The sequence below is a fragment of the Geotrypetes seraphini genome, chromosome 2 (genome assembly GCF_902459505.1).
Source record: "Geotrypetes seraphini chromosome 2, aGeoSer1.1, whole genome shotgun sequence".
In the NCBI taxonomy this organism is placed as follows: domain Eukaryota; kingdom Metazoa; phylum Chordata; class Amphibia; order Gymnophiona; family Dermophiidae; genus Geotrypetes; species Geotrypetes seraphini.
Genome location: NC_047085.1, coordinates 245,157,072 through 245,183,659, shown reverse-complemented (window position 1 = coordinate 245,183,659; position 26,588 = coordinate 245,157,072). Strand labels below are relative to the sequence as shown.

At 39.9% G+C, this 26,588-nt stretch overlaps 1 protein-coding gene across 5 annotated transcripts in view; it reads left to right on the top strand.

Moving 5' to 3' along the window:
• The window catches only part of CDH12 (cadherin 12), a 799,528-nt gene that overhangs the window by 241,386 nt on the left and 531,554 nt on the right, over positions 1-26,588 (top strand). For 4 of the 5 annotated variants that reach the window (XM_033935287.1, XM_033935284.1, XM_033935288.1 and 1 more), the window contains one exon: positions 25,728-26,000. Coding sequence is in view for 1 of the 5 variants with exons in the window: in XM_033935288.1 (XP_033791179.1) it covers positions 25,953-26,000 (48 nt within the window). In the remaining 4 variants the exon portion in view is untranslated. Of the gene's footprint in view, positions 1-331; positions 399-25,727; positions 26,001-26,588 lie in introns of those variants that run through there. The other variant, XM_033935286.1, reaches the window with a different exon arrangement.

The following is a 26,588-nucleotide window of genomic DNA, read 5'->3' as shown; positions in this document are numbered from 1 at the left end:
AGCCATTGAAGTGACTTTAAGAGAGGGGTAACATGAGTATAAACTTCTCCCTCCATATTCGTGGTGGATGCGGGCAGCCAATAGGTGTAAATATTGAAAAACCACAAATAACTTTTTTATATGTTATTTGCAGTTTTGGGAAAGCACCATCGTTTTTATTATTGAAACCGAGAATAACTATTTGATTTCAGGGCAGGCAAGCAAGCAGAGTTTTCAGGGCAGGCAAGCAAGCAGCGATTTCAGGGCAGCCAACCAGTGATTTCATGCATGCTGGGAAGAAGCCTTTCTCTCTAGGGATGCTGGGACAAGCGTTTTTCTCAGTGCACATTGGGAAAAATAGAAGCAGCAAATTTGTGGGAGAAAGCATGGAAGCAACGATTTTCAGAGTTACAATAATGGTAAGTGATAAACTTTTTTATTGGTACTGTACAGTAAAAGGAAAAAACTTTAGTGATGATGTTTTTTTGGGGGGTGGAGTCAGCGGCTGAAAAATCATGAATAAGCGAAACCGCAGATACGGAAACCGCGAATATGGAGGGAGAAGTGTAATGGCTGTTCCGGAATATAAGTCATGCAGCCAAATTCAGGATAGATTGGAGGAGAGCAAAATGATTAAGCAGAAGGCCTGAGAGTAGCGAGTTTCAGTAGTCTGAATGTGAGGTGATGAGAGCATGGATAAGTATTTTGGTACTGTGCTCAGAAAGGAAGGGTCATATTTTGGTAATATAGAGGAAGAAACGGCAGGTTTTAGCGATATGTTGTATCTGGACAGTGAAGGAGATAGAGATGTCAAATAGAGATTATGAGCAGACAAAACAGGAGACAGAGAACAAGAGAAGCAGAGAGGTGGGTTTAGGCAGGAAGATGAGCAGCTCTGTTTTAACCATATTCAGTTTTATGTGGCAGTGAGTCATCCAGGTGGCAATGTCGGATAGGCAGGCTGAGACTCTGGTCTGGGTTTCAGTATAGATATTTGGTGCAGAGAGGTAGATTAGGGAGTCGTCAGCATAGAGGTGATACTGGAAGCCATGGGAGGAGATCAGCACTCCAAGTGAGCAAGTGTAAACTGATAAAAGCAGTGGTCCCAGGACAGAGCCTTGCGGTATACCAATCGATAGTGGGAAGGCTGTGGAGGTGGAACCACCATTGCATACCCTGAAGGTGCAATGGGATAGATAAATGGCTACTTTTCTTAATGGAGGAGGGTAAATAGTGGTGTGCCACAGGGATCTGTACTGGCACCAGTGTTAACTTATTTATAAATTATCTGTAAATTGGAACTATGAGTGAGGTGATTTAATTTGCAGATGACTAAACTGTAGGAAGATCTTAGGAAACTGGAAGACTAGGCATCCAAATGGCAGATAAAATTTAATGTGGACAAATGCAAAGTAATGCACATTGGGAGAATAATCCAAATCATAGGTACTGGATGCTAGGGTCCACCTTGAGGGTCAGCCAGAAGAAAAAAGAATGTTATAATGCCTCTGTATCGCTCAATGGTGCAATCTCACCTTGAGTACTGCATTCAGTTCTGGTCTTGTTATCTCAAAAAAGATATAGCAGCACTAGAAAAGGTTCAAAGAAGAGCGACCAAGATGATAAAGGGGATGGAGCTCCTCTCGTATGAGGGAAGACTAAAGAGGTTAGGGCTCTACAGCTTGGAAAAGAGATGGCTGAGGGGAGATATGATCGAAGTCTACAGAATCCTGAGTGGTATAGAATGGGTACAAGTGGATTGATTTTTTTTTTTACTGCATCAAGATTTACAAAGACTAGGGGTTACTCAATGAAGTTACAGAGTAATACTTTTAAAACCAATAGGAAGAAATATTTTTTTCACTCAGAATAGTTGAGCTCTGGAATGCATTGCCAGAGGATGTGGTAAGAGTGGTTAATGTAGCTGATTTAAAAAAAAAAAAAAAAAAAAAGGGGTTGGATAAGTTCCTGGGAGAAGCCATGTTTGCCCTGGATTGGTGACATGAAATGCTATTACTAGTTAGGTTTTTGCCAGGTAGTTGTGACTTGGATTGACCTCCATGAAGACGGAATACTTGATTGGATGGACCATTTCACTGGTCTGATCCAGTAAGGCTATTCTTATGTTCTTAAACTGTAAATTCCAGTTGAACTGTAAAGCTGTTTTAAAAGAACCTTAAAGGTTCCTGCGAATTTAAGCTTTGTTATAAATGAAAGGAGGGAAAGTTCTCTCAGAAGATAAAAATAGTAGTGTTGTCTTGGGATGTTAGAGGAGGAAAGGAAAAGAAAGGTGTGAGGTTGGGTTTTGTTTTTTTTCCTCAAGATAATTTTTTCTCACATTTCTCCTTAGAGTATATGCAAGTGTGAGCGTTGTATGTGGGTTCGAGAGAGACTGAAGCCAACAATACTGCAGGATTGTGAACCTCTCTAGTATTGAGAACAGGGAAAACATGCTCCAGTGCAGTAAGGAATTAGAAAAAAAGATTTATTACTTTTATTTTCTAAGTAAGAATTGCACAGTTTAGGTTTCCTGTACTGGCAGGTTCCTTACACAGCATACATACAGAGGGAGACAGTCTTTTTTCCGTTTAAAAAAAAAATCTATTTATTAAAGATAAGGTGTAGGGTGCAGATCAAGAGATGAAAAGAGTCAAGCAAGGAAAACTGAAGAAATTAAAGCAAGCCACAAGACTTCAGAATTAAAAGTTTTTGAAACTGGTGTACTGAAAGACCTCAAAGGCAAATTTAGATTAGACTGAATGCTGTGAAGTCCTAAACAGCACTGACTAAAATATTAAAATAATAAGCTTCTTACTGCTTCAAGTGTTTCTTTTTACTAAAGAAAGCTTTATAACCTTATTTGTTAAAAATGCTGGGAATAGCAACATTATTCAAAATGTTATAGTTGGTGTGTATGAGCTGGCCAACAGGGATCTTATGTATCAAAACTATATGCTGACAAACATTTGAGCATGTTAAATGTTCTCATTTAGAACAATTTATTTTTAAAGTGCAATAAATTTATCTGCACCTAGTGTGTCAGAATTCCTAAAAACTAATTTACACATTTGAATCATCAAATTTCCAAGTGTTATCAAAAGCTTTATTTAAGCTCTATTTAACCCGGTTTAGCAATTATCTACCCCAATGCAATACAGTGGTGCCTCGCATAACGGCCGCCTCGCACAGTGAACGCTGCGCACAACGAACTTCTTGTCTTGATCCGTACAACGGACTTCGTTTCACACAACGAAGTCGCCCGAGCTGCATCGCTTAACTGGCGCTACATATTTTAAACCTCCCCCCGCCACCACCGCATATGTTTAAACCTCCCCCCGCCGCCACCGCATATGTTTAAACCTCCCCCCGCCGCCACCGCATATTTTTAAACCTCCCCCCGCCGCCACCGCATATTTTTAAACCTCCCCCCTGCCGCCTGGGCCTGCGCTGATCTCTGAAAGGCTGCAGTCAGCTCTCGAGGGACTCACAAGAACTAACTGCAGCCATTCGGAGATCGGCATGGGCCCACACAGGCGTGCAGAGGAATTGCTCCTGATCTCTGCGCTTCTGGCCTGTACGCCACTGGCTGGGAAAGATGGGAGGAATTAAAAAAGGTACTGGGGAGTATGTGGGGGGTGATTATAATACACAGCAAGGATCAACAAAACCCCTGTCTCCCCTCCCCTTCACATATATCCCCTCTATATCATGCTAACAGCTCTAACAAGGTAAATTTATCTTTTTTTATGTCATCTTAGCATATTTTATGCTACAGAATGAATTATTTTTTTTTACATGTATTGTTATGGGAAAATGCGTTTCACATAACGAACTTTTCGCATAACAAACTTGCTCCTGGAACGAATTAAGTTCGTTGTGTGAGGCACCACTGTATTGGTAATTATACTGACACCTATACCAAAAGCCCAAGGCCTGGACTTAGCTACGGTTGAGAGTTTCAGACCCTATAGTGGGAATACCCTGGCCGACAAAACTGCTAGAATTCTGTGTCAACATACAACTCTCCAACTTCATTAACCTATGGGGTGGATTCCATAGCAGCCAACATAGCTTCAGAGCATTGCACAGCACCAAAACACTTCTACTGGAACTAACCTCAACAGCCAAATACTACCTGAGCAAGGGTAGTCAGTCATGATGCAATTCAACATCTCAGCCGCTTTTGACACTATGGACCATTCACTCCTGCTCCTGAGATTGGATGAACTGGTTCTCACAGTTCTTGATAAAAAAGGTCCTATGAGGTTTGGAAGGGCGGCTAAAGATCTTAGAATTGGATGCCCTTCTGTGGGGTCCAACAAGGTTCCCCTCTTTCACCCTCTCTATTCCACATCTACCTAAGTGCAATAGGCAACAGTCTCTCCTCAGTCACACATTTTCTCTTTAGGCTGACAACATTTTCATACTTTGCGCAGCCAAAGAATCTCAGGAAGACACTTTGCACCTCATAAAAGCTTGGTAACCTGCGCCATAGTAGAAAACATTTGGATTGTTCACACACTTGCGTGTAGACATTGCAGTACTTGCAATCACAATAGAGCAGTGGTTCCCAACCCTGTCCTGGAGGAACACCAGGCCAATTGGGTTTTCAGGCTAGCCCTAATGAATATGCATGAAGCAAATTTGCATGCCTATCACTTCCATCATATGCAAATCTCTCTCATGCATATTCATTAGGGCTAGCCTGAAAACCCGATTGGCCTGGTGTTCCTCCAGGACAGGGTTGGGAATCACTGCAATAGAGAAATAAAATGAGAACAGTGCTGGTAATGCAAGCGTCTGAGATATACAACACTTCCAAGGTCACACAGTAACAACTGGCAGTAACAGTTGTGACAGCCTAAAGGCTTACAGGTTTGTATTGAGAAATTTACCTCCAACGATACTCATTACTTACTGGCACAGCAAAAAATCTTTGAAGTAAAATTGTGAAAAAGACTGTATGTCAGGGGTAGGGAACTCCGGTCCTCGAGAGCCGTATTCCAGTCGGGTTTTCAGGATTTCCCCAATGAATATGCAGGAGATCTATGTGCATGCACTGCTTTCAATGCATATTCATTGGGGAAATCCTGAAAACCCGACTGGAATACAGCTCTTGAGGACCTGAGTTCCCTACCCTTGCTGTATGTGATAGAAGAAAACTAAGAACAGTTCTGGAATCAGCATAAAAAAGTGAGGTGATATCACATAGTAGTTTTCAGTCATCCAAAATCATGCAGACTAGTGTTATCGTTAGCATTTAGCGTGCGCTAAATCGGCTAGTGCACCTTAGTAAAAGAAGAGGATAGTGTTTTAGAGAATGACACGGTGACAAAATTCATCACCGTCCCCTTCCCTGCGTAAAACCGCGGGAAACCATCTTTATGTCATTCTTTAAAGAGAGAGGGAAGAATCAGAGTATGAATGGCTTTGCTTTGAAGAATGCTGGTGTAGAAGGACTGAGGTTGAAATAAACACTAAAAAATGACATGGGATTATTTTCCGCGGTTATCCGCGGGGACGGGAACGGTGATGAATTTTGTCACTGTATCATTCTCTAGTTTGAACATTCAGTGTAGGGACAAATATTTGTAATTGTGTCCATGATTGATAGAGTCCAATCAGTTTAGGGTAACTCTGTCCTGAATATTTAGTCCTGGTCAAGAAGAGGCATGAAGAGCAGGAACAGTTTCGTTATAGAGACTGCTGAGCTGGAAAAGGAGCTGACAAAATTACTGAAGCGCTGTTTCTGTGTTCGCCTGATGCATTTCAGCTTAAATCCTAAGATTTTGCATTTGCTTATTATCAGTGTGAGTCTTTAGATCTGCAACCAGCTTGCAAGGAATGGGAGCTTAAGACCGCGGCCAGCTGTAGTTCCCAAGGCATCAGAATTAGAAACCTAGGTGCAAGATTAATGTTGAACAGTCGCAACCTGTGAGTTGAAATCTGTTTTAATGGTATGTCTCTACTAGCGAAGTCATCAGAATACCTAGCCAGTTCAATCAAATTTAGCAAGCATTTGTTAAACACGTTTTTAACAAGTGAATGTAAAATTCAGTAAGCAGTAGTATGGAAATGCATTGTGAATTAACAAGTGCTTGTTATTAAAAATGTGTGCAAAAAAAATGAGTAAAAACATGTGCTAATCTATTTTAAATTAGATGGTATGCTTAAGAGGCTAGTAAAGTTCATCAATTTATTCGATTTTAACTGGCACGTTGAGGTTGAAGTTGAAGTGTAATGCACACACATCTAGTCATTAAATTAAAGAAATTGGTCGATCCCTGGTCTGCCCAAACACAAAATGGGATGGAATATAACCACGTGGGTGAAAACGTGAACTAATACAAATACAAAAAACCCACTCTGTACTTTTATGTAAACAGCTTAATGATATGAAAAGTGCTCAGAACCAATAATGGTAATAGAAGATCACAATGAGGTAAAACCCCAAAAAAGAGTGTCTTCAATGTTCAATCATCACACTTTAACTGTTATACTGGTTGTGACTCCAACTACTTAAAGATTTTAAACAATTCAAAAACATTATTGTGTACTCATCTTGGGTGTCTAATTCTTCCAGGTCCCTGGTCTAGCCTTGGACTTCCCAAGAAAATGGGCCTATTCTTTGGGAACCTCAAGCCAGAGAGACCCTATGCCACGATCTCCACCCACCTAATTTTCTCCCATGTGTCCACTAATCTATCCTCAACCTGCCTAATAACTTCTATTCATCCATTAGTCCATTCCTCACCCACCAATCTCTTAAGCACTCCCCCCCTTACTCCCTGACTACTACTACTTATTGACTAATCCAGTTAATAGGGTGGGGGAATAGTTAGATGGGTGGGAGGATCACTAGCATAGGTACACAACTTCTGATGCCCTATTTTAAGGCTTGGAAATTTAACTCGTATGTCAGAAGTAAAATAAAACTAACTCATATTGTTGGGGCTAGTGCTAGTCTATGGTGCTGTGCCAGTGTGGTCCTTGAATAAGAGATTTCTGGATATGATGGTCCAATCTTCACCCAGGAGAACCCCATAACCATGAACACCAGATCTGGGACCACCCTCAGAGATTACTGTCAATATCCAGCCAGCCATGCTCAGTATTTCTCTAAATGCTGACTACAGACTAAGGGAGGTTGTGGCCCAGTAGTTAGAGCTACAGCCTTAGCACCCTGAGGTTGTGGGTTCAAATCCCAAGCTGCTCCTTGTGACCCTGAGATTTTAGAATACAAAAAATAAATTGTGTACCATATATAATCCTTACACCAAGGAGGAAAAAAAAGGAGGAAACCTTGTTGTAAGGATTATATATGGTACACAATTTATTTTTTGTGTTCTAAAATCTCAAGCTACTAGAGTAGGTATTTTTAATGTATCAAATAGAACCTCCTCTCTTGCATTTCTTTTGATACAAGTCACTTACTCCCCCATTGCCCCAGGCACAAGAGTGGGAGCCTGCCAGGACAGATAGGGAAAAATGCTTGATTACCTGAATGTACACCACTTAAGTTATAAGTGGTAAAAATACTAACAATAAATAAATTAGATCTAGATATTCAATCTCAGGTTATGTATGGATACTGACATTGAGTAGCTGGGTCATCCGTGGACCTGGAATGTATGTGAGTATATGTATCAGCAAAACAACACAAGCCCCTCAAAAAAACAAAACAGTATAATCCTACTACACTTCCGACCTGGTTTTCAGCACAACACAACTACTCATGAGAGATCAACAGAGTCCATGTATATGTGAGTATAAGGGGCCACCCAGTTTAAACTGGGTGGCTAATAACATTGGGCGAAGGCAAAGCCCACAAATAAAAAATTGGAAAGGGGGGGGGGGCAGGAAAGAGCAAGGTTAGGATAGAGACAGGAGAAGAGGAATTTGATTGGTGGGAGAGTAGGAGATTGGGGATTGGTTAAGAGTGAAGGGAGGAAGGAAGAAAGAAAGGGATTGGTAGTGGAATTTGGGTGGGTAGAATTTTGTTTGTGAGAAGAGGGTGGTGCGAGGGACTCGGCGTTCCCTTCCCTCCCACCCAAGTTGGTTAGGAGATGGGATGGGTGTACAGGGTGGAGACGGGTGTATGGATTGCTGGGGGGTGGGGTCGCAGCTGGAAGAAGGACCTAGAGGAGAGCATTTGATTACAAATGGTTTGAAAATTAATATAAATGAGATGAGTTGAATTATGTCCTCGTGGGCGGCACCGCCACGAGTTGAGGTGACTTGACGACACCGTGGGTCACCGGAGAATGTAAAGGAGAAGACGGGGAGATTGGGGCTAGATCGATACCGATTAGCACCAGGAATTGATTCAAGGAATTTTGAAAATTTGGTTGAGAATTGGTTCTATGTTAAATGTTATAATCAAATTGAGTTTTGAAAATGATGTTAAATAAAGCTGCGGCCAACTTTTGCCAATTAAAGAGTGTATTGGAATTCTTTGAAAAGAGTGGGGAATATGTGATATATGAGAAGTGTGGCTGAAGTATGAGTCCCAATGTTAATGTATGCCAATATTCAGTGCCAGTGCCCATATACTTAACTGTGCAAAGATAGGACTACCCATGTTGGTATCTGGCTCTGCTCTGATTACACTCCGAACCACTTTAGCACTGTGCAGATTGTCTTAAGGTGGAGCAGCATGGTGAGTGGCCCTCTCAGTGTGCTTTAAGCAGGCAAGAGCTCTTGGCACTCTGACCTAGGATAAAAAAAAACAAACAAACAAAAACCCATTCATTAAAACTTCAGGACCTTCATCAAATTGAGGTTGAACAAGTTTCAAGTTTCAAGTTTATTAAGTTTTAATATACCGACCATCAAATAAATATCTGGCCGGTGTACATTACAATAAAAACAAAAATAAAAATAAGGAAGGGGAGTTAATATATTCTACATTTAGAGGTATAAATAGTGTATATTACAACATAGACTGGACAAACTTGATTGTGAGGGAAGAGGTTTAAGGAAGGGTAAAGTTACAATGTTGAGAGAAAAGGGAGAAAGAGGGGATGGGAGAACAACATTTGGGTAGGGAAGTAGTTAAAATAAATTTGTGATGTTGAACGATTGAAGATGACTGAGAGATAGATACTAGGCAGAAATAAATGCGTCACGGAATAGGAAAGTCTTTAAACCTGTTTTAAATTTTTCTAGTTGTTGTTCATCACGAAGAGGTTGTGGTAAAGAGTTCCATAGCATTGGGGCAGTAACAGAGAAATTTATTTTCCGTGTGTAATAAAAGCTTTTAATGGAGGGGATCAGAAGATCATGATCCATGAACAAATGATCCATTCATCTCAGTGGAAATGCACTGATTGTAACACAAATTTTTGCTCACATTTTAACGACCTTTTCTGTGTATTGAAAACATTACAATTTGAGTAAAGTATACTAAAAGTTATATTAAAAAAATATATATATATATACCATCTAACCCTAGACCATTTACAAACAAAAATTCATATTACAAAAGACAGACAACAGGAACATAAGAACATAAGAATTGCTGCTGCTGGGTCAGACCAGTGGTCCATCATGCCTAGCAGTCCGCTCACGGGGCGGCCCTCTGGTCAAAGACCAGCACCCTAACTGAGATTAGCCCTACCTTGTGTACGTTCTGGTTCATTATCTTCAGCCTATTAGTGGTGATATATATGTAATAGAGACTATTTCTTAACTAAGAAAATTCTCTGACCCCTGTGCAAAAGGGAGACTGAGCTATGATTGCAGATGACTCAGCAGCATGACTGAAATTGAATTAGTAAGGAAATTTGCTGGAAAGTATGTTATACTATAAACCTTTGATATTCTAGCACAGGCAGAGTGGTTTGATTTCAGACATGACTTAAATGACCTACAGAGATCTTTCTATCAGCCCTATTGTGCCATCTGGTGAACAACTGGTGAACAGTACCTGAATTATGCTGACTACAAGGGGTTCAGTATTGAAATACATCTAGTTGCCACAACTAAACATATAAATCCACTGTTCACTTAGGCTTCTGTGGCTGGCGTCATGGTTATTGCAGTTGTCTGGGTCTCGCCACATCTGGATAGGTAGAACCGACATTTCAGCCATCATGCTGTGGCTTTCTTCAGGGTATGATGTGAAGTCTGTAGTTTGTCCTCATATATAGTGGCTCTTCTAACCTGATTGTCTGGGGTTTGAGGTTATTGAGGCAGGAAAGGCCATTGGTCATGAATCTGAATTTTGGTGGAAAAGTTTGTTGGTAAGAAATCTAAATTCTGGAGGGGAAAGTACGTTGGTCATTGATTTTCTGATAAGGTTGATAAATTGCCTAAGATAATATCTTATTACAGTGGTTTTCAGTTAGCTAGTGATCTTTCTTCCAGAGATCTTGGCATCATTTAGGACTCTGCTCTAGAAATGTGTCTCCAAATTTCATATGTTTCTCAGAAAGCATAAAATGAAAAAATGAAAAAAAATGAAACAACTATATCTAGTGCGATCTTATTTTTTGCTTGAACATTTTAAGGTGTTTATACAACTTTTAATTATATTTCAATTAGATTATTAGTAAAAGGGGGCCTAAGTTAGCTTAACAAAGGAATGCATTACTAAATTAAGTTAATTGTTGAAGAATGTTGAAACAATACCTCTTTTTTTTTTTTTTATTTTTTTTAGTTCAAGCCTTTTATTGAAATTTTTAACAATAATACAAAAATATTAGAACCAAACCAAATGGCATGAAATACAGGGTACAATACCAAAATATGAATTCTTACAGATATGGAGTCAAACATATAAAAATTGAACATATGGTAATACAGCCGCTTCCTTTCAGTTTTGGAGGTTCCTACCATGAAAGCTTAGTGATCCTAGCCATGTGAAGGTGAAAATACCTGAGAAGATCATAGCTTAGCAGATTCCTAAACTATCATATCAGATGTGAGGAAGAAAGAGATTAAGTGGAAGCTGCTGTGCTCAATGGATAAAAGCCCTGTTCCCATCTTCCAGAGGTCATAAGTTCAAATCCCAGCACATATTTTAATTGTGGCATTCTACCTTACAGGTGCACCTTGATGATCTCACAATGAGGTCAGCATTGTGCAGCTGCACACCTCCATTTGCAATGAAGTAGAAGCCATGCTAAGGTCTGTATTTGTTTTTTCTGTTTTTAAGCTTTTGCAAATGAAGTTATATATGCAATCTATATATTTTTTCATGTGTTTTCCTTGCTTTCAGTAATGAGCTGATTGGAGCACTGTTTAGTCAGAAAAAAAAGATAGCTTTATAGTAAGAAACCTAAAGCTGTGTTTTTTCATATGCTCTGCTTTAGTTAATAGATGTTTTCCTCTAATTAGCAAATAGCATTACTGTTTGTCTACAAAAATAGAAAGTTTTACATGCAATATATCTGATTTGATGTACCCTGTTTATTTGGTGCCTTATTAAATGTATTTTTAACTTAATGAAGCAAAAATAAAAACCCAGATTGCTATTTAGCAGATCATAATAAGGATGTCCAAACTGCCTAAGTTCCGCTCATAGAACTCAAACTATGCTCAAAAGTAGATCTAGTTTTCATTTGTCTACAATGTAGGCATGAAATGGACGCCCTAGGTCGCTTGGTGTTATGCAAATGAATCAAAGGATGCCCATATTGAAGCCTCACCCAGACCACGCCCATTCAAAGCACACAGCTATTCCGTTAGGCGTGAGTTTTCCCAATGGGCGTCCATGAAATTGTGGATGCGCTCACATCCTTTGGACATCCATGTGCCAATTATCTCTCGTTAAGACCTTTAAATGGTTCATTAACCATTTAGTTTGGATGCCTAAGGGCTCCTTTTACTAAGGTGTGCTAGGGCCTTAATGCACGGAATAGCGAGCGCTAAATTGCCGTGTGCACTAGACCTTAACGCCAGCATTGAGCTGGCATTATTCTAGAAGTGTAGCGCATGGTAATTTATGTGTGCGCTAAAAACGCTAGCGCATCTTAGTAAAAGGAGCCCATAGTCCTGCTCAGCGTTAGGTGGGATTTAGGTGCCCTTTATAGAATTGGGGCCTTAATGCCTATTAGTAAAAGGATCCTTTTGTTTCTAAAAAATATATACTCCCACTTTCACAAAGCCACACTAGCGGCTGCCACTGCAGTAACTGCCCCAAAGCCTAGTGCTGCCAGATTCAGGAAAACAATTTTTGATTTGATTCAGACTATTGGATCGATTTTTCGATTCAATTCAATTTTCCTGCCCAATTGGGTGCTTTTTCAAACATCCTGTTGGGTTTATTTTATAGCCTCTTCACCCCTTTTATAGCCTCTTCACCCCCTTTGCCCTCTCCTACCCACACTGGCACTGTAGTGTAAATAAAATAAACAAAAAATATTTTTCCTCTCTCTGTTAAATCCTAGCTCACATTCGTGGTCTAACACCAGCTCTGGATACACATGTCAAATCATTGTAATCACAAAACAGAATTTTTTTTTTCTATCTTTTGTTGTTTGGTCATTATTCGAATCATGTTGATTCCAGGCGCTGGTTTCTGTTTGTCTTCTGATAACTCACTTGCCAGGGTCTACTGCCTATTTGTCATTTTCTTCTTTCTCCGTGTTAACCATCCATCTTCTATCTCTGTACTCCCCTTCCATTTCCCTTCCCTCCTCCGGAGGTCTGTCATGTTTCATTTTTTTCATCTCCATCCTCGCAGCTGCAGCGATGGGCCCCACCATCCCCAGATTCACCATCTTTTCTTTTCTCAACCACAATCTCTCTCCCTCTCCTCTGTTTTAGACCCATTATTTCTTCCCTCCTTTCCCCAGTCCGGTATATGCACATCTCTTTGAACCCCCCCTTCCCTCCCTCTGTGTACTTCTATATCATGCCCCCCCTGAAGTCCTGGTCCCCCCTGAAGGCCTGCATGTTCCTCTAAAGGCCTGGTCCCCCACTGAAGGCCTGTATGTTCCCCTGAAGGCCCGTTTCCCTCCCCCCCAAATCAACAACAGGACAAACTTTATTTTGTTGGATAAGCTACAAAACAATACAACCCAGACTTGATTCTTCAAATGCTGGAAAATAAAAGCCACCATTCATCAATACTGGAAGCCAAACAGTTAGCTTTGTATTCTAAGGGTGGCTCAATTTTCAGGGTTTATTTACCCAATTTAATAAAAAAGAAAACAGATAGATTGTTAGATAACTCAGCAGGATACATACATGATCCAATACAGACAGTGATTACAGTGAAAAATTGAATGGTCAGACTCAATCTCCATTCATTTTTGTAAAATAAGTTTCTTTAATGTTTCCCTAAAGGCCTGTCCCATCCCATCCCGTCCTCTCACCCCCCCCCCCCCCCAAGGCCTGCATGTTCCCTCTGGCCTCCCGGTCTTACCTTTAGCTAATATGGTAGCCTGCAGAGAGGATCTCCGATGCTGGAGCAATCCTTACAGGCTGCCGTTGTCCTGAGCACCACGTTCCCTCTGCCATGATCCCACCCCTCCTCTGATGTCAGGTGCAGGATCGTGGCAGAGTAAACTTGGTGCTCAGGACGACGGAAGCCTGCATGGATCGCTCCAGCACCAGCGATCCTCTCTGCAGGCTGCCGTAATAGCTAAAGGTAAGACTGGGAGGCCATGGGGGAAGCCGGAGGATGCTGCAAAGGCCTATGCAGCACTTCCAGATTGACCCTCCCCCCTCGCTCCCTCAAGCAGGAGTGGCATTGGCAGAAGACAGCAAGAGGCAGCGCTGCTAGGTGATGTTCTTGAGGCACAATTTTCAACTTGTGATTAATATTTTTATGGGGGTGGGGGGGTTGGTGATCACTGGGGTAGTGTGTGAGGGGGTCTGTATTATGTGTTTGCAGTACTTATTTGGTTAATGTAGGTGCGTTTTTGTGACTTGTAAATGATCTAAGTCACAATGTCCAAGTTCCGTCTATGCTATGTTGTATAACTTTCGGTTATACATGCAGTACAACTAAGTCTAAGCCGGCCCATGTCCCGCCCAACTCCCACCCTCGACACTCCTCCTGAAATGCCCCGTTTAGCTATGGTCGTTCAGTGACACTGTGAAAGCCTAGGTCATTTAGAAATACATCCAAAACCCGGTTTGATTATCGGCACTTGGACGTCTTTCGTTTATGATCGTCCAAGTGCCAACTTAGGCCAGTTTTTGGATGTTTTTCTCTTTCGATTATGAGCCCCTTAGGTGTTTTGATTTTAGATATTAACAAGTAAATAGAACACCCCCCAAGGCAAAAAATAAAAAAAAGCAAATAAGCAAATCAAAACAGTTGTTTATTAGATAAATATCTGAAAACACTATTTCCCTTAGCACTTTCTCATCCCTTCTCTGGCTTGTCATATCTTTCACTCTATTATTTATCTTTTCTGTGCTGATACCTTATAAGTGTCAAAAGTATACATATTTGAATCTACAAGAAAAAAGTGTCAATAAGCACTGATATTTTGTACCCTCAATCCCTGATTAGTTGAAATATAAATGCCCAAATTTACTATTTATAAAAATACCAAATAATATTTTTTGTTTCAAGTTTACACTGCTCAATCATAGAAACTAAAAACTAAAAAGAAAAATGGTCGCCAACTCTCTGATTTTATATATGTGATGCCTATGCCTAGATTTACATGTCAAAATTTAGACATGCTCCTGAGAAGCATGCACATATTAGCTGGCTAATGTGCCAATTAATATCAATAATTGGATGCTAACAACCAATTATTGAAGTTAATCGGCACCCATTAAAATTTGCTATCCACAATTGTATAAGGCATGGTGCCTAAATCTACTGGCACATAACTGAAAAGGGATTGTGGCCCTGGGAGTTCCAAAAAATTCCATGCATAGTTACCATAAACTTCCTCAGTGAGTATTTACACCAAGTTTCAGCAGGCATAAGTCTGGCACCCAAAGTTAGGCACAGAAATCGGCTAAATTCCCTTTGTGGGATTACACTTACCACAAATGATTTCCCAGCACCATTTATAGACTTCCCCACCAAATCACTTGCATCAGTTTTTGTGGTCCTCTACTTTAGGACTACCTCAGTGTCATATTAAAGCCTTCAACTAGGACAAAATGCTGCTTCTGGTTATCTGTTTGGGGCTTCTAAAATGCAACATATCACAGCTGTTTCACATAATTTACACTGGCTTCTGGTCTTTTAAATAACAAAATTTATATTGATTCATAAGGCTTGCAAAATGATGCCCTGTTGTATATGAATACAATATTGAAGAGTAGGTTTTTGATTTAGTTTATTTAGCTGACATAAGTTACCTTGTGTGTTGTACAATATTGAAGATGCATAAACCTTCCCCTGCTTCATATTCAAATGGGTTTCAATTTCTTTCAATTCTGCTGGCATGAAAAATGCATTTTGTGTAAAAACTAGGAGTTGTTTTTTTCTTGATTGCCGGACCAGCTGAGTGGAATCATTTGCTTACAGACTTAAGAATGATGCTTGATAGCTCTTCCTTTAAAAGGCGAAAGCACTGTATTTAGGCACTTTTTAATATTTGGAGTATCATATTCCATTTTGGAGCTCAGGTCTCACTAAGTACTTAGAAAGACTAGAAACAATGCAGAGGAAAGCGAAGAAAATGATATGGGGAGATGTGATAGAGGTGATTATACATGTGAAAGGTATTACTATATAGCAGGTATTTTTGAAAGACAGGGAAGTGGGGGAAGATAGGGAAGTAGTAGAACTAGAGGACATGAGGTTGCAGGAGGATTGATTTAGAGACATTTCAAGACAGATTTCTACCTCTATTCTGATCTACTGCTTAATTTATGTTTTGCTCTATCAAAATATTTCTAGGTAGATTCTATCTTAACATACATAATTTAAAAACAAAACAATCTTATCTAAAAACAATAAACAATACCATTCTTAATGGAAAAAGATGTAAAAATTCTACATGAACCAGAAATGGTTTCTAAGGGTGATGAGGCAGAGGAATTGAAATAAATCTCAGTAACCTGGAAGATGTTCTAATCCAAACTGATAGGTTAAAGAGTGTTAAATTACCTGGACCGGATGGTATACATCCCAGGTTACTGAAATAACTCAAACATGAAATTGCTGATCTGTTAGTGATCTGTAACCTGTCACTAAAATTGTCTGTAGTACCTGAAGACTGGAGTTTGGCTAATGTTAAACTAATTTTTTAAAAAAGTTCCAGGGAAGATCTGTGGAATTACAGACCAGTAAGCCTGACCTCAGTGCCAGGCAAAATAGTGGAAACAATTATATATATTTCTGCTGCATTTGTAAGGCTGTTCTATAAAGACACATAGACATCAGCATTATTTTTATGGAATATCCCCCAAACAGGCTCTGCTTTCCCTTTCAAGCTAAGCAACCTGTTGTAAAATTATTGTGGATTAAGAAATGGTCATTAGACAGAAAATAAAGGGTAGGCTTAATGGCCATTATTCTCAATAGGGATCAGGTCAGTGTCATGGAATGCTACTACTATTTGGGTTTTTGCCAGGTACTTGTGTCTTGGATTGGCCCACTATCCCGTGAAGACGGGATAGTGGGCCAGATGGAACATTGGTCTGACCCAGTAAGGCTATTCTTATGTTATGTTCTTAATTGTATTGCATTCTATAGAGGGGGAGGGGGGGGGGAAAGGCTACCCCTGGGGTTTTGCTTCTGCCCAAATCACACAACTGGACTATGAGGGACTTTAAGTAGACCTAGGGAAAACCTATCCTGAGTTGAGATAGAGGTTTGGGGATGGGAGGTGGTATTGGGAGAGGTTGTGTTGTGGTGTTGGGAGAGGGACTGTGGACCTTGCCAGAATGGTAGGAGGGGAGGATTGGAGGGAAACAAGTCAATTTTTAAAAAAATGAGGATCCCAGCTGTTATTCAGTGACTGGGCCCTTGTAGCTACCCAGGAAAATTTAGGACTGCCTTGAAACTGTCCTAATGTTACCTGGTTAGCTATGTGGATGCCATCACTGAATATTGCAAGCACCCTCGTAACCGTGGGCTCCTCCTCAACACCGAAACCCTCAACACCCTGTATCCCTCCTCATTGTGGCAAGTCAGAGCCAATATTCAACAGCACTGTCAAGTTGAATGTTGCTAAATATTTGTGGTTGCGTGTTCCCATGTTATTTAAACAGACAGGAGTCTCTCCTGTCTGCTTAAATTGCTTTGAATACTTTGGCCAGTAGTTTATAAAATATGCCCCCATACACGCACCCCTGAGCAGGAACAAATGTATACAGGGACATTTTAAGTGTCATCTCTGCTGCATTTGTGAGGCTATTCTATAAAGACACATAGACATCAGCATTATTTTTATGGAATATCCCCCAAATAGGCTCTGCTTTCCCTTTCAAGTTAAGCAACCTGTTGTAAAATTATCCTCTTAGCATTCATTGCTTTTAATTTCTAGGACTATGGAGTGATTTATTAAATTGAATGAATAAATGTTTTGTGTCAGGTTACCTCATATAAAGTTGAAAAAGGCGTGCAGTTAATGACAAAAGACCTGAAAGCATGTTCATTCTGATTCATTAATGATTGTACTTAACATACTAATTGTAGTGTAAATACCAAAAGAGATCTTTGTTAGAAATATAGAGCCTGCCTTATAAAACTTATAGGTCCCTTTAGTGAGGCGCGCTGAACGCTAATACGTATATGTTAGTCTATGCGTGTATGTTGGCGTTTAGCACACGCTAATCGGTTAGCGCACCTTAGTAAAAGAGGGGGTTAGAATGTGCTTATTTTTATTTTAATTTGTGCAATCTAATTTATCCTTGAACAAGCAGGCAGCATATTGTCACATGTGGGTGACATCATTCACGGAGCCCAGTACGGAAAGTGGAAAAAGTGCATTGTCACTTTAAGTTTTTAGAAACTTCATGACTGCTCGCACTGCGCATGCGCGATTGCCTTCCAGCCCGACTTTGGCTCGTGGTACCTAAGTTCTTCATTTTCTGTGGAGTGAAGTGCTATTTTTTTGGACTCCATCCTGTCAACATTTTTCTATTTTTTACCCTTTGGCTTTATTTCTTTTCTTATTTAGTGTTCTTGTTCAGTCTGTATATATTCTTTTTTCCTTTTCCTCAGTTGGGCCTTTTGGTCCTCTTTTTCCTTCTTCGGCAGTTCTCATTCTCAGTATCATCATTGAGTTTTTTTTTACCTTGCCACCAGGAATTTTCTACCAATGTTGAAATCTTTGAGCTGTTTCAAAAAGTGCTGTCTGTGCCATTTCAGTCACTGACCCGCACAGTGGTGCTTATGGCATTTGGGGCCTGAGCATTGAGCAGACACTTATACTCATTGTTCTACACTACAGAAATGCTCATTAAAGGCTCGACATATCCATTAAGAGAAGTTGTTTGGGTCGACTATGGATTCTGATGATAAATCAGAGCTATTGGTACTGGCAGTACCGACATCAACATTGGAAGCTGTTCCTCCATCGGGCAAGCCTTCTACGAAGCCATCATCTTCCCAATAAGCATCACAGACCTTTACAGCATTGATTCCCTCAATGCAGGCCAAATATCGATGCCATCGATATTTGGTACAGGCTGTGTCTCCTACAAGGTGTGCATCCTCATTGAGGTCTCCCACCCCTTGATACCCGGCAGCATCAATGGTTCTGGCTGTTGAGCCAAGGGCAACGGTGCAACTCTTCATAGAACAACTGAAGGAGTTCTTCCACAGGGAGCCCGGTGACCTATTTAGGTTGCATTTGACACTGGTGCTTACATCGGTTCCCTCAGTACTGGCCCAGCCTGAGCGTAGCACTTCGAGGCCACATGGTACTGATTCTAGGTCTACATCGATTCAGCGCTGCTCTACATCGCATTGACGCTCTACATCACAGCATTGATGCTCTGCAGGAAAAAAATAAAGCATCTCTCCCTCAGTTACTAACTGATAAGGGAGAATGAAGGTTTCTAGCTGTAGCAGGGAGATTTAGAGACTATGTAATGTAAACATGGCAATGTCAGATAATGAGGCCCAAGGTAAGGCTTTTGGATACTTAAGAAAGGCCTCTCAAAAGCCCAATTCACAGCTAGGTGGACCCAATTTCCAGTGACAAAGCAGTTTTATACCATTCTACATCAGACACCATGAAAGTTGATGTTGGTTCTTTCTAGTGCTGTGGCGGTCTGTTGTCGAAGTAAGCATGGTTTTGGGAGTTGTACAATGAGCATAGATATTCACTCAACTAACTGCATAACTATCCATATAAAGTTAGGGTCACAGAAAGGCTGTTATCCTCAATTCATAAACACTGCCCCCAAATTCTATTTAAAAAAAACACTAAAAAATATGTGTGTAAATTTGGGTGGGATGCCCAATTGCATGCATACATTTAATGGAATAACAAGCCAATTAATGCCAATAATTAGGATCTTAAGCAATTATTGGTGCTAATTGAATTTATTTAAAATTTACATACCTAAATTGTATGTATGGGTTCAAAAGGGGGGGGGGGGGCACAGATAGAGGAAGTGGGTCATGAGCAGGTCAGGGCATTCCTGCAAGTTATGCATATAGTTACAGAATAAGAGGGAGGGGGAGATCTGTACCTAATTAAGGTGTAAGGATTTGTACCATATTTCAGTTAGTGTAAATGACCATTTCTAAAATTAGGTGCAGTTCCCAGTGCTAACAGTTATTCTATAAATGGCACCTAACTTTGAGCAACTTTTATAGAATAGTTCTCAGTGCTTTTGTGGTGCTGACTTTTTTAGACACCACAAATAGAAGCTAGTCTCAAAGCCAAAAACAAGATTATGTAGCCATTACTGGTTGCAACTCTATTAACTTCAAGTATCATTCAAATAACTTACACATAACAATCCATTTTGAGGTTAGTATGTATTGAATTACTTGTAACTATAACATTTAGGGCTCCTTTTACTAAGCTGCGTTAGGGCGTTAACACGCGGAATAGTGCGTGCTAGATGCTATCACCAGCGTTGAGCTGGCGTTAGTTCTAGCCACATAGCACAGGGTTAGCGCGCGCTAATCTGCCGCATGCGCTAAAAACGCTAGCGTACCTTAGTAAAAGGAGCCCATAAAGTCTATATATTATCTCCAACGGCATGGTTTGTGGTAATGCCAAAATTTGATCTTTTCCTTAAGGTTCATGATGGTGCCAGGGTGGGGGGTTCAAGTCATGGGGGTGTGTGTGTGTCATAGATCAGGGGGTCATGGGTTTCAAGGGGTGCTACTGGCAGGAAGAAGTGGTCATACCCTCCTATCATGGACAGTATCGGAGGCAAAGGTGTTGGGGGTGGCAGCAGGAAGAATTGCACATTCTTCCAGCTGTGGACAGTGTCGGGAGGGGAGGGGTAGGGGATGGTGCTTCTATTTGAAATGTAGGCCAATTGTTTAAAGGCCTACATTTCAGATGACTGTTGCGGCTCTAGTGGAGATGCCAAGGGCCGCTTAAACTCACCCAAGGCCACTTCTGGGCAAAACCAAGTACACACCCAGCCTTGGGCGAGCTTAGGTGTTCCTAAGTGTCTTTCTAGACCCACAAAAATGCCTACAGTATAGGCCACCTGCCTCGGGTAGGTTTTTTTCTAAAAATGTGCATCCTGATTGGCTGGTTAGACAGTGGTAGGACATCTACCGATGCCTAAAATTGGGACACCGTTTATAGAATCTGCCCTTATTTGTTCAAATAAGTAGGATTTAGTATGAACATAGTACACAATACTAGTATTATATGTGTATATACATAGGATGATTGATTATGGTATAAATGTGTCTGTATTGAAAACCATCTCAGAAAACGCTAACTCTGTATTGTAACACCTTTACAGAAGCTCATGTAAATCACTCTGAATTGATTCCCCAGTCATTAGTAGTGGTAAAGAAGCTTACAATAAACAATTTGTATATTCAGTGCTGACCACTATGCAAATATTAGCTTTGAATATCTGGATTTTTGTAGTCACATCACTATGTGTTTAAAAAAATGCTAACCACCATGGTTTAGTATCGAATTGGCAGTGTTTTATAGAGCTCAGTTGAAGTAATCCCGAATACTAGGAGTTTATTTCATTACATTTTACATCTTTTAAGGATTTTTAGAAACTAGAAAATGTTCAATTTAGCTGTCAGTTCTTTTACAACTGACTTTCAAAATAAGGTATATTATGTGTGTGTGTGTATATATATATATTGTCACCAACCGGCTCAGGACAATGGGCCCTGAGCGGCTGGGACATGAAAGTTGTGCTCTTGTGAGCCGCGATGGGCTGCACAAGGGAAATAATGGAGTAAGAAAAAACACTGTCACACCAGTCCAGGGCAGTGATTTATAAAAAAAACAGAATTTATTTTTCATTGGGAGAAACAAAAACCTGGTCAGGATATTTCTAGGTTTAGCAATGAGCTCCCAAAGCAATAAACAAACAAAAACCCCCCCACAAAAACAGCAAACAGTCCCACAGTATAAATGTCCAACAGTTTCAGTCCTTCTCAATTCAGGCAACTGGCTTCAGCCCATGCTCATCTTTTAGTCCAGAAAACAAAATACAAACAGTCTTAAATTGACTCTCACAGCACTAGTCAGAGCACCGCTGTGACTTACCCAGCTGCTGGAAAGCTGGGGAGGTAGTGTGCTTCACGTGATATTATACTGCCGAATAGGCCCACTATCCCACCACAAAAATATGTGAGGCGAACCCCACTACCTAGGCTGGAAATAGTCCTTTCTCATAACAGAGAAACAACAACAAAAAAACTCTCAGCAAACAAAAAGTCTTTCAAATCTTCTGGAGCTTTTTGGTTTCTGAAGCTCCTGCAGGGCACAATATACTTATGGAAGTCTTTCATTCAGAAAAGGTCCCCAGTTACTCACAATTCACCAACATGCAGCTTGTCTTCACAGAAGCCAACTTCCATTGGTAGGTTCCCACTAACTGGAGCAGCAGATGAATCCAGGTCTATTTCCATGGCCTGTGGTTCTTCATTTTCCCTCAAAGAAGATACTTCACCCGCTTCCGTCAGTTCCATGCATTCAAGTGGAGAACCGCTATCAGAATCTCTCAGCCCTGAACTCTCCTCCTTATCCTGTGCCTCCCCTCCTTTTAACTGATTCCCCAGGAGCTTTCCTCTCTGGGTAACTAGTTTGCAGCCCCGCCCCCAACCCTCAGGTGGAAAGAATTTCTTATCAGCAAGCTTGGGCCTGAGAGGGGGATGGGCATTCTGCACATGTGCTCTCCGACTCCCTCTAGTGGGCAAAGGAGAAATGGCATCAGGAGATTCATAACAAGAGGAATTGGCAACATCGGGGAGAAGGTTGGACTTCAGACAGGGCTCTGGACTAGGAACACACCTAGCAGGCATAGGCAGCGTACCACAATATATATATACATATATATATATTTTTTAAACAATTGTTAATGTCTAATCATTAAATATAACCAGTCAGCATGCCAGATCCCCTCATTGCTGATAGATTTCTATTTTCTAGCAGTAAGAATTTTTCTAAATCGGCCGCACTGGTTCAAAGTACTCAGATTCTTTCCCCTACATACTTTGCACCAATTCCCAAAGGATAGCTACATGCATATCTGCCCTTTCAAAACTGACATGGGGAAAAAAAACAACCCATATCTGTAGAGTCCTTTTTCCAGCAAAAGTTTATACATGTAGTTTAGGAAAAAAAAAAAAGAAACCTATGCTTATATTTAGAGGTATGCAATATTCCAACTGGGGGAACCATCATCAACAATGCAATTAAGTTGTCATGTACATTCATTAGCTTACTTCAGGACAATGACAACCTGAAATTATGCTTTATAAAATTTATATTTTTTGATTCCGTGAACTTGCAAATGAATGTTTACAAAGCAGGCAGCGGCTCTTTGTATGCCCTGGCATCTTGATACGGTCGTTTTGAAAAGTCAAACCATATTTCCATTTTGAAAACAACATCACTAATTCCAAGCTCTTTTGAAAGAGGACATCCTAAATGATGTGATATTACGCACACAGAATCCTTCAGCAAAGATGCTTTTTACAGGAGCATAATTCTGTGTTTGAAACAAACTGCTTTTTAGCACTTACAGTTTCTGAACATTTTAGATGAACTGGCCCGTGATTCCCCACCAAATGCACTGTGCTGAATTATTACTGTACTTAGAGAACCACTTCTTTTATGTAGTTAGGACTCTATGCTTGATCCCGGTTTGTGAGACAAACTCTGTTACTCTTGCATTTAAGGATGAGTGATTCTGATGTTTCTCTAAAAATATATATATATAAATCCAATGAGTGCTTATAGTGTTAGGATATAACTCATACCAACAGCCTTTAGTATCCTGTGCTTCTGTAGCAATTGTTTTGACTTGTTCTCTTCATGCAGAATGATCCTGTTGTCAGCAAGCCTGCTGCGTTCATACAGCTTCTCATTGCTGTTGCCTATAATACTATCAAGGTTTCTATAGCTGCTACACTTTCACAGTATAGCTAGCTGTGCTTCCTTTTTATACTGTGGCTGTTGGTACGGTGCCAGCTTTCCCCCCAGGGTTATTCATGATTTTTCCTCTGCTGAGGGTGCAGACAGACTGAACTTTTGAGGTAATACCACCAGGTTACCACTAGTGGTCAGTGGCAGCCATTTCAAACATGAGGGAGCTGATGAGGCAACAAGAAATGAGACTTTATCATGTCCTGTTCCCCTCCCCCCCCCAAAAAAAAAAAAAAAAAAAATATATATATATATATATACCTCAGATCTCTTGGGTGAGGTGGATGGGCATTTTCAATATGGCATTCAAGCCCAACTGTAAAATTTTCATCCTGAGCATAGATGTTTTTCCAGTTTGAAAATTGTTATTTTTGTTTCCAAAACCTGTAATTCCCAGATTATTCCTGCTCAGTACATATTTCCTTAAGTATCATTATATTAAAAAACAAACAAACAAAAAAACCACATCCTAGAGAAAAATATACTAAAGGAAGCCATAAGTATGGCTGTGTGGCACCATTCCTAATGAACTGGCCATGAGACATCTCAGCAGAGTGCAGGGGCAATTTAGACTTCACATAAAGGGACTTTTATTTTGTGTTGTGAGCCCTACAGGAACACCTAAACACCTGCTTTACCTAATTGTACAGCACTAGAAAAGCCTTCGGCCAAATTCTGTAATTGGCAGGATTGTCAGTGACTGTATCTCAGTGACATGATGGTGCCATTTAGAGAATCATGCCTCTGGCAAAGATAGGCACCAGAAATGTTGGGCCTCACTTGATGGGTAGTTAAGGTTTAAATCCTCTAACCCAATAGAGTTTGCCATAAGCATTTTTCATGATGCGTTTGATCTGTAACATCATGTCTAGCTTCAGGGCGTCTTGAGCAGAAAGAGAAGTGGGAGAACAGAAACAGAAAGAAATGTGAGCTATTTTGCCTGCATTAATCAGGGTCTTCTGAAGCAGCTGATTGCGAAACGCGTCAGGACCTGAGACCCATTTATACTTATTCACACGTTTACATGCAGCTAAGTTTGGAATTATTTTTTAGTTTTTGATGTGGTAAATTGACTTTTTGTCTTTCCATTTAAATATATTAAGTAATTTGATAGAAAGCACTTTATATACTCACTGCTGTGCATTGATTGAGAATTTGAGCTTTTTTTAAAGGTGGGCTTTCTAGTTTACTGACAGGGTGTTTTTACCTTGTAACGGTTCTCTGAGCATAATATAAGTGTGATTTAGTAAATGTGAATATTTTGATATATGCCCAGTGTGTATTCACTTGATCTATTTATAGTATTATACTCTTGGGTTTACAGTGTTTGGTTTATCCCCGTTTTGTTTTGGGATAGCTTCAGGTTCAGCCATACTCGTAGGTTCCTCACCTCTTCTGTGGATGATTTTATGATATTACTGCTCAGAGATAGTTGGTATCTTGGGCTATTTCCACCCCTTTTGTTAATTAGAAGTAGTTCTGTTTGTTTTATCCTTGTTAGGATATAATCATTGCAAATTCTACATAGGTCACTTAAATTTTGGCACCCAAATATGGGCACAGATCATAGATATGTACACAAACTAAATAGTTAATGATCCATTAGCAATCATTAATTGTAGTTAATTGACACTCATTTGGATTTATGCACATATCTTCTTCCCTGTGCAACTCAAATAGAAGCTTGGCCATGGGAAGGTCATGGGCGGGTTGGGGACATTCCTAGAAATTAAGTACAATGCTATAGAATAGGGTTTTTACACTGTCAACTGCAGAAGAGGTCACTCCAAAATAATTGGTGTGTATTTAATTTGTTATATTAATATTCTATAAAGAAACACAGGAGCCTGCTTTCCTTTACAAATAGGTTCCATATACTGTAGATTTCCTCTATATGCTTAAATATATTTACTTAAATATGTTACTTAAATATATTAAAAATAATTACCACCTTTATCTTTATATATACAAGGGGGTGCTGAAAGTTCTCAGTCCAACCAAGAAGAGAATGACATAGATATGGTTCAATCAATTATCTGAAACAATGTCAAAACATAGAATTTTGTTTGTGCAAATTGGCATTTAACAAAATAAGATAACGCTCTTTTTAGCTACAGTGGCAAAATAACGCTCAGAATTTAGGAAATTGGTTCATTGGACCGAGAACTCTTTGGCACCTCCCTCGTACTTATATATATTTGTATATTTTTTCAGAACTTGATAAAGAATGATAAAATGTGGATTGACATTTTCTTTAATGATTTTATTTTACAGATCAAAAAGTTTCTCGGTTCTTCACTGGACATGCAGAATGAGTATCATTTCCAAGATGTATCATTTTTCTTGATTTTTTTGGCATGTAGTATCAGAAACTGTGACATTTTGAAATACACTATCTAATGCCAAACTCTGGGAATTTGGATGTTTGTATAGTTTCATAGAGTAAGAGACTGATTATAATTGCTAGCTGTGAAGACGACTTCTGAGTCCTTTCGCTAGATGACAATCGATTCACTATTCTTGAAAAAACATATAGGAAGAGGACTGGTAAGTGGCACATTAAAATTGATAAGCTTGTCAAGTAAAAATGTAATAATCTGCTTTATCATGATCTTAAGATATGCTGCAGATAGTCTATGTAGATACAAATCAACTGAATGGGAAAGGGCTGTAGCTTACTGTTTGAGCTGCTGTCCCTGCACCCAGAGGTGAGATCAAATCCTGGTGTTGTCCTTGTGACTGGGCAAGTCATTTAATCCTCCAGTGTCCACTGCTTTGAATGTAAGCTTTGAAATGCCCTCGAAAAGGTGGTATACAAGTCCCCCATTCTCTTTCCCCTTTCTTTTTTTATTTTTTTTGTATATCTTTATTGAATTTTCAAACTACAATGTGCAACAAGTAATTCATATACATATAATATTACAAGAAAAGCATAATAAAATTTTCAGACATTAATGTACAATTATATTTTCCCCACCCTCCCACCTAATATTCAAATAAAATAAAAACCTTCATGATGTCTATCACTGGTTATTTAATTTTAGGGTTGGATGGTTGTTTACGACAAAAGAAATGTCAACCCCCCCCCCCCCCCCCACCACCACCACCATAATTTTCAGCCATTGGGAAATAGAA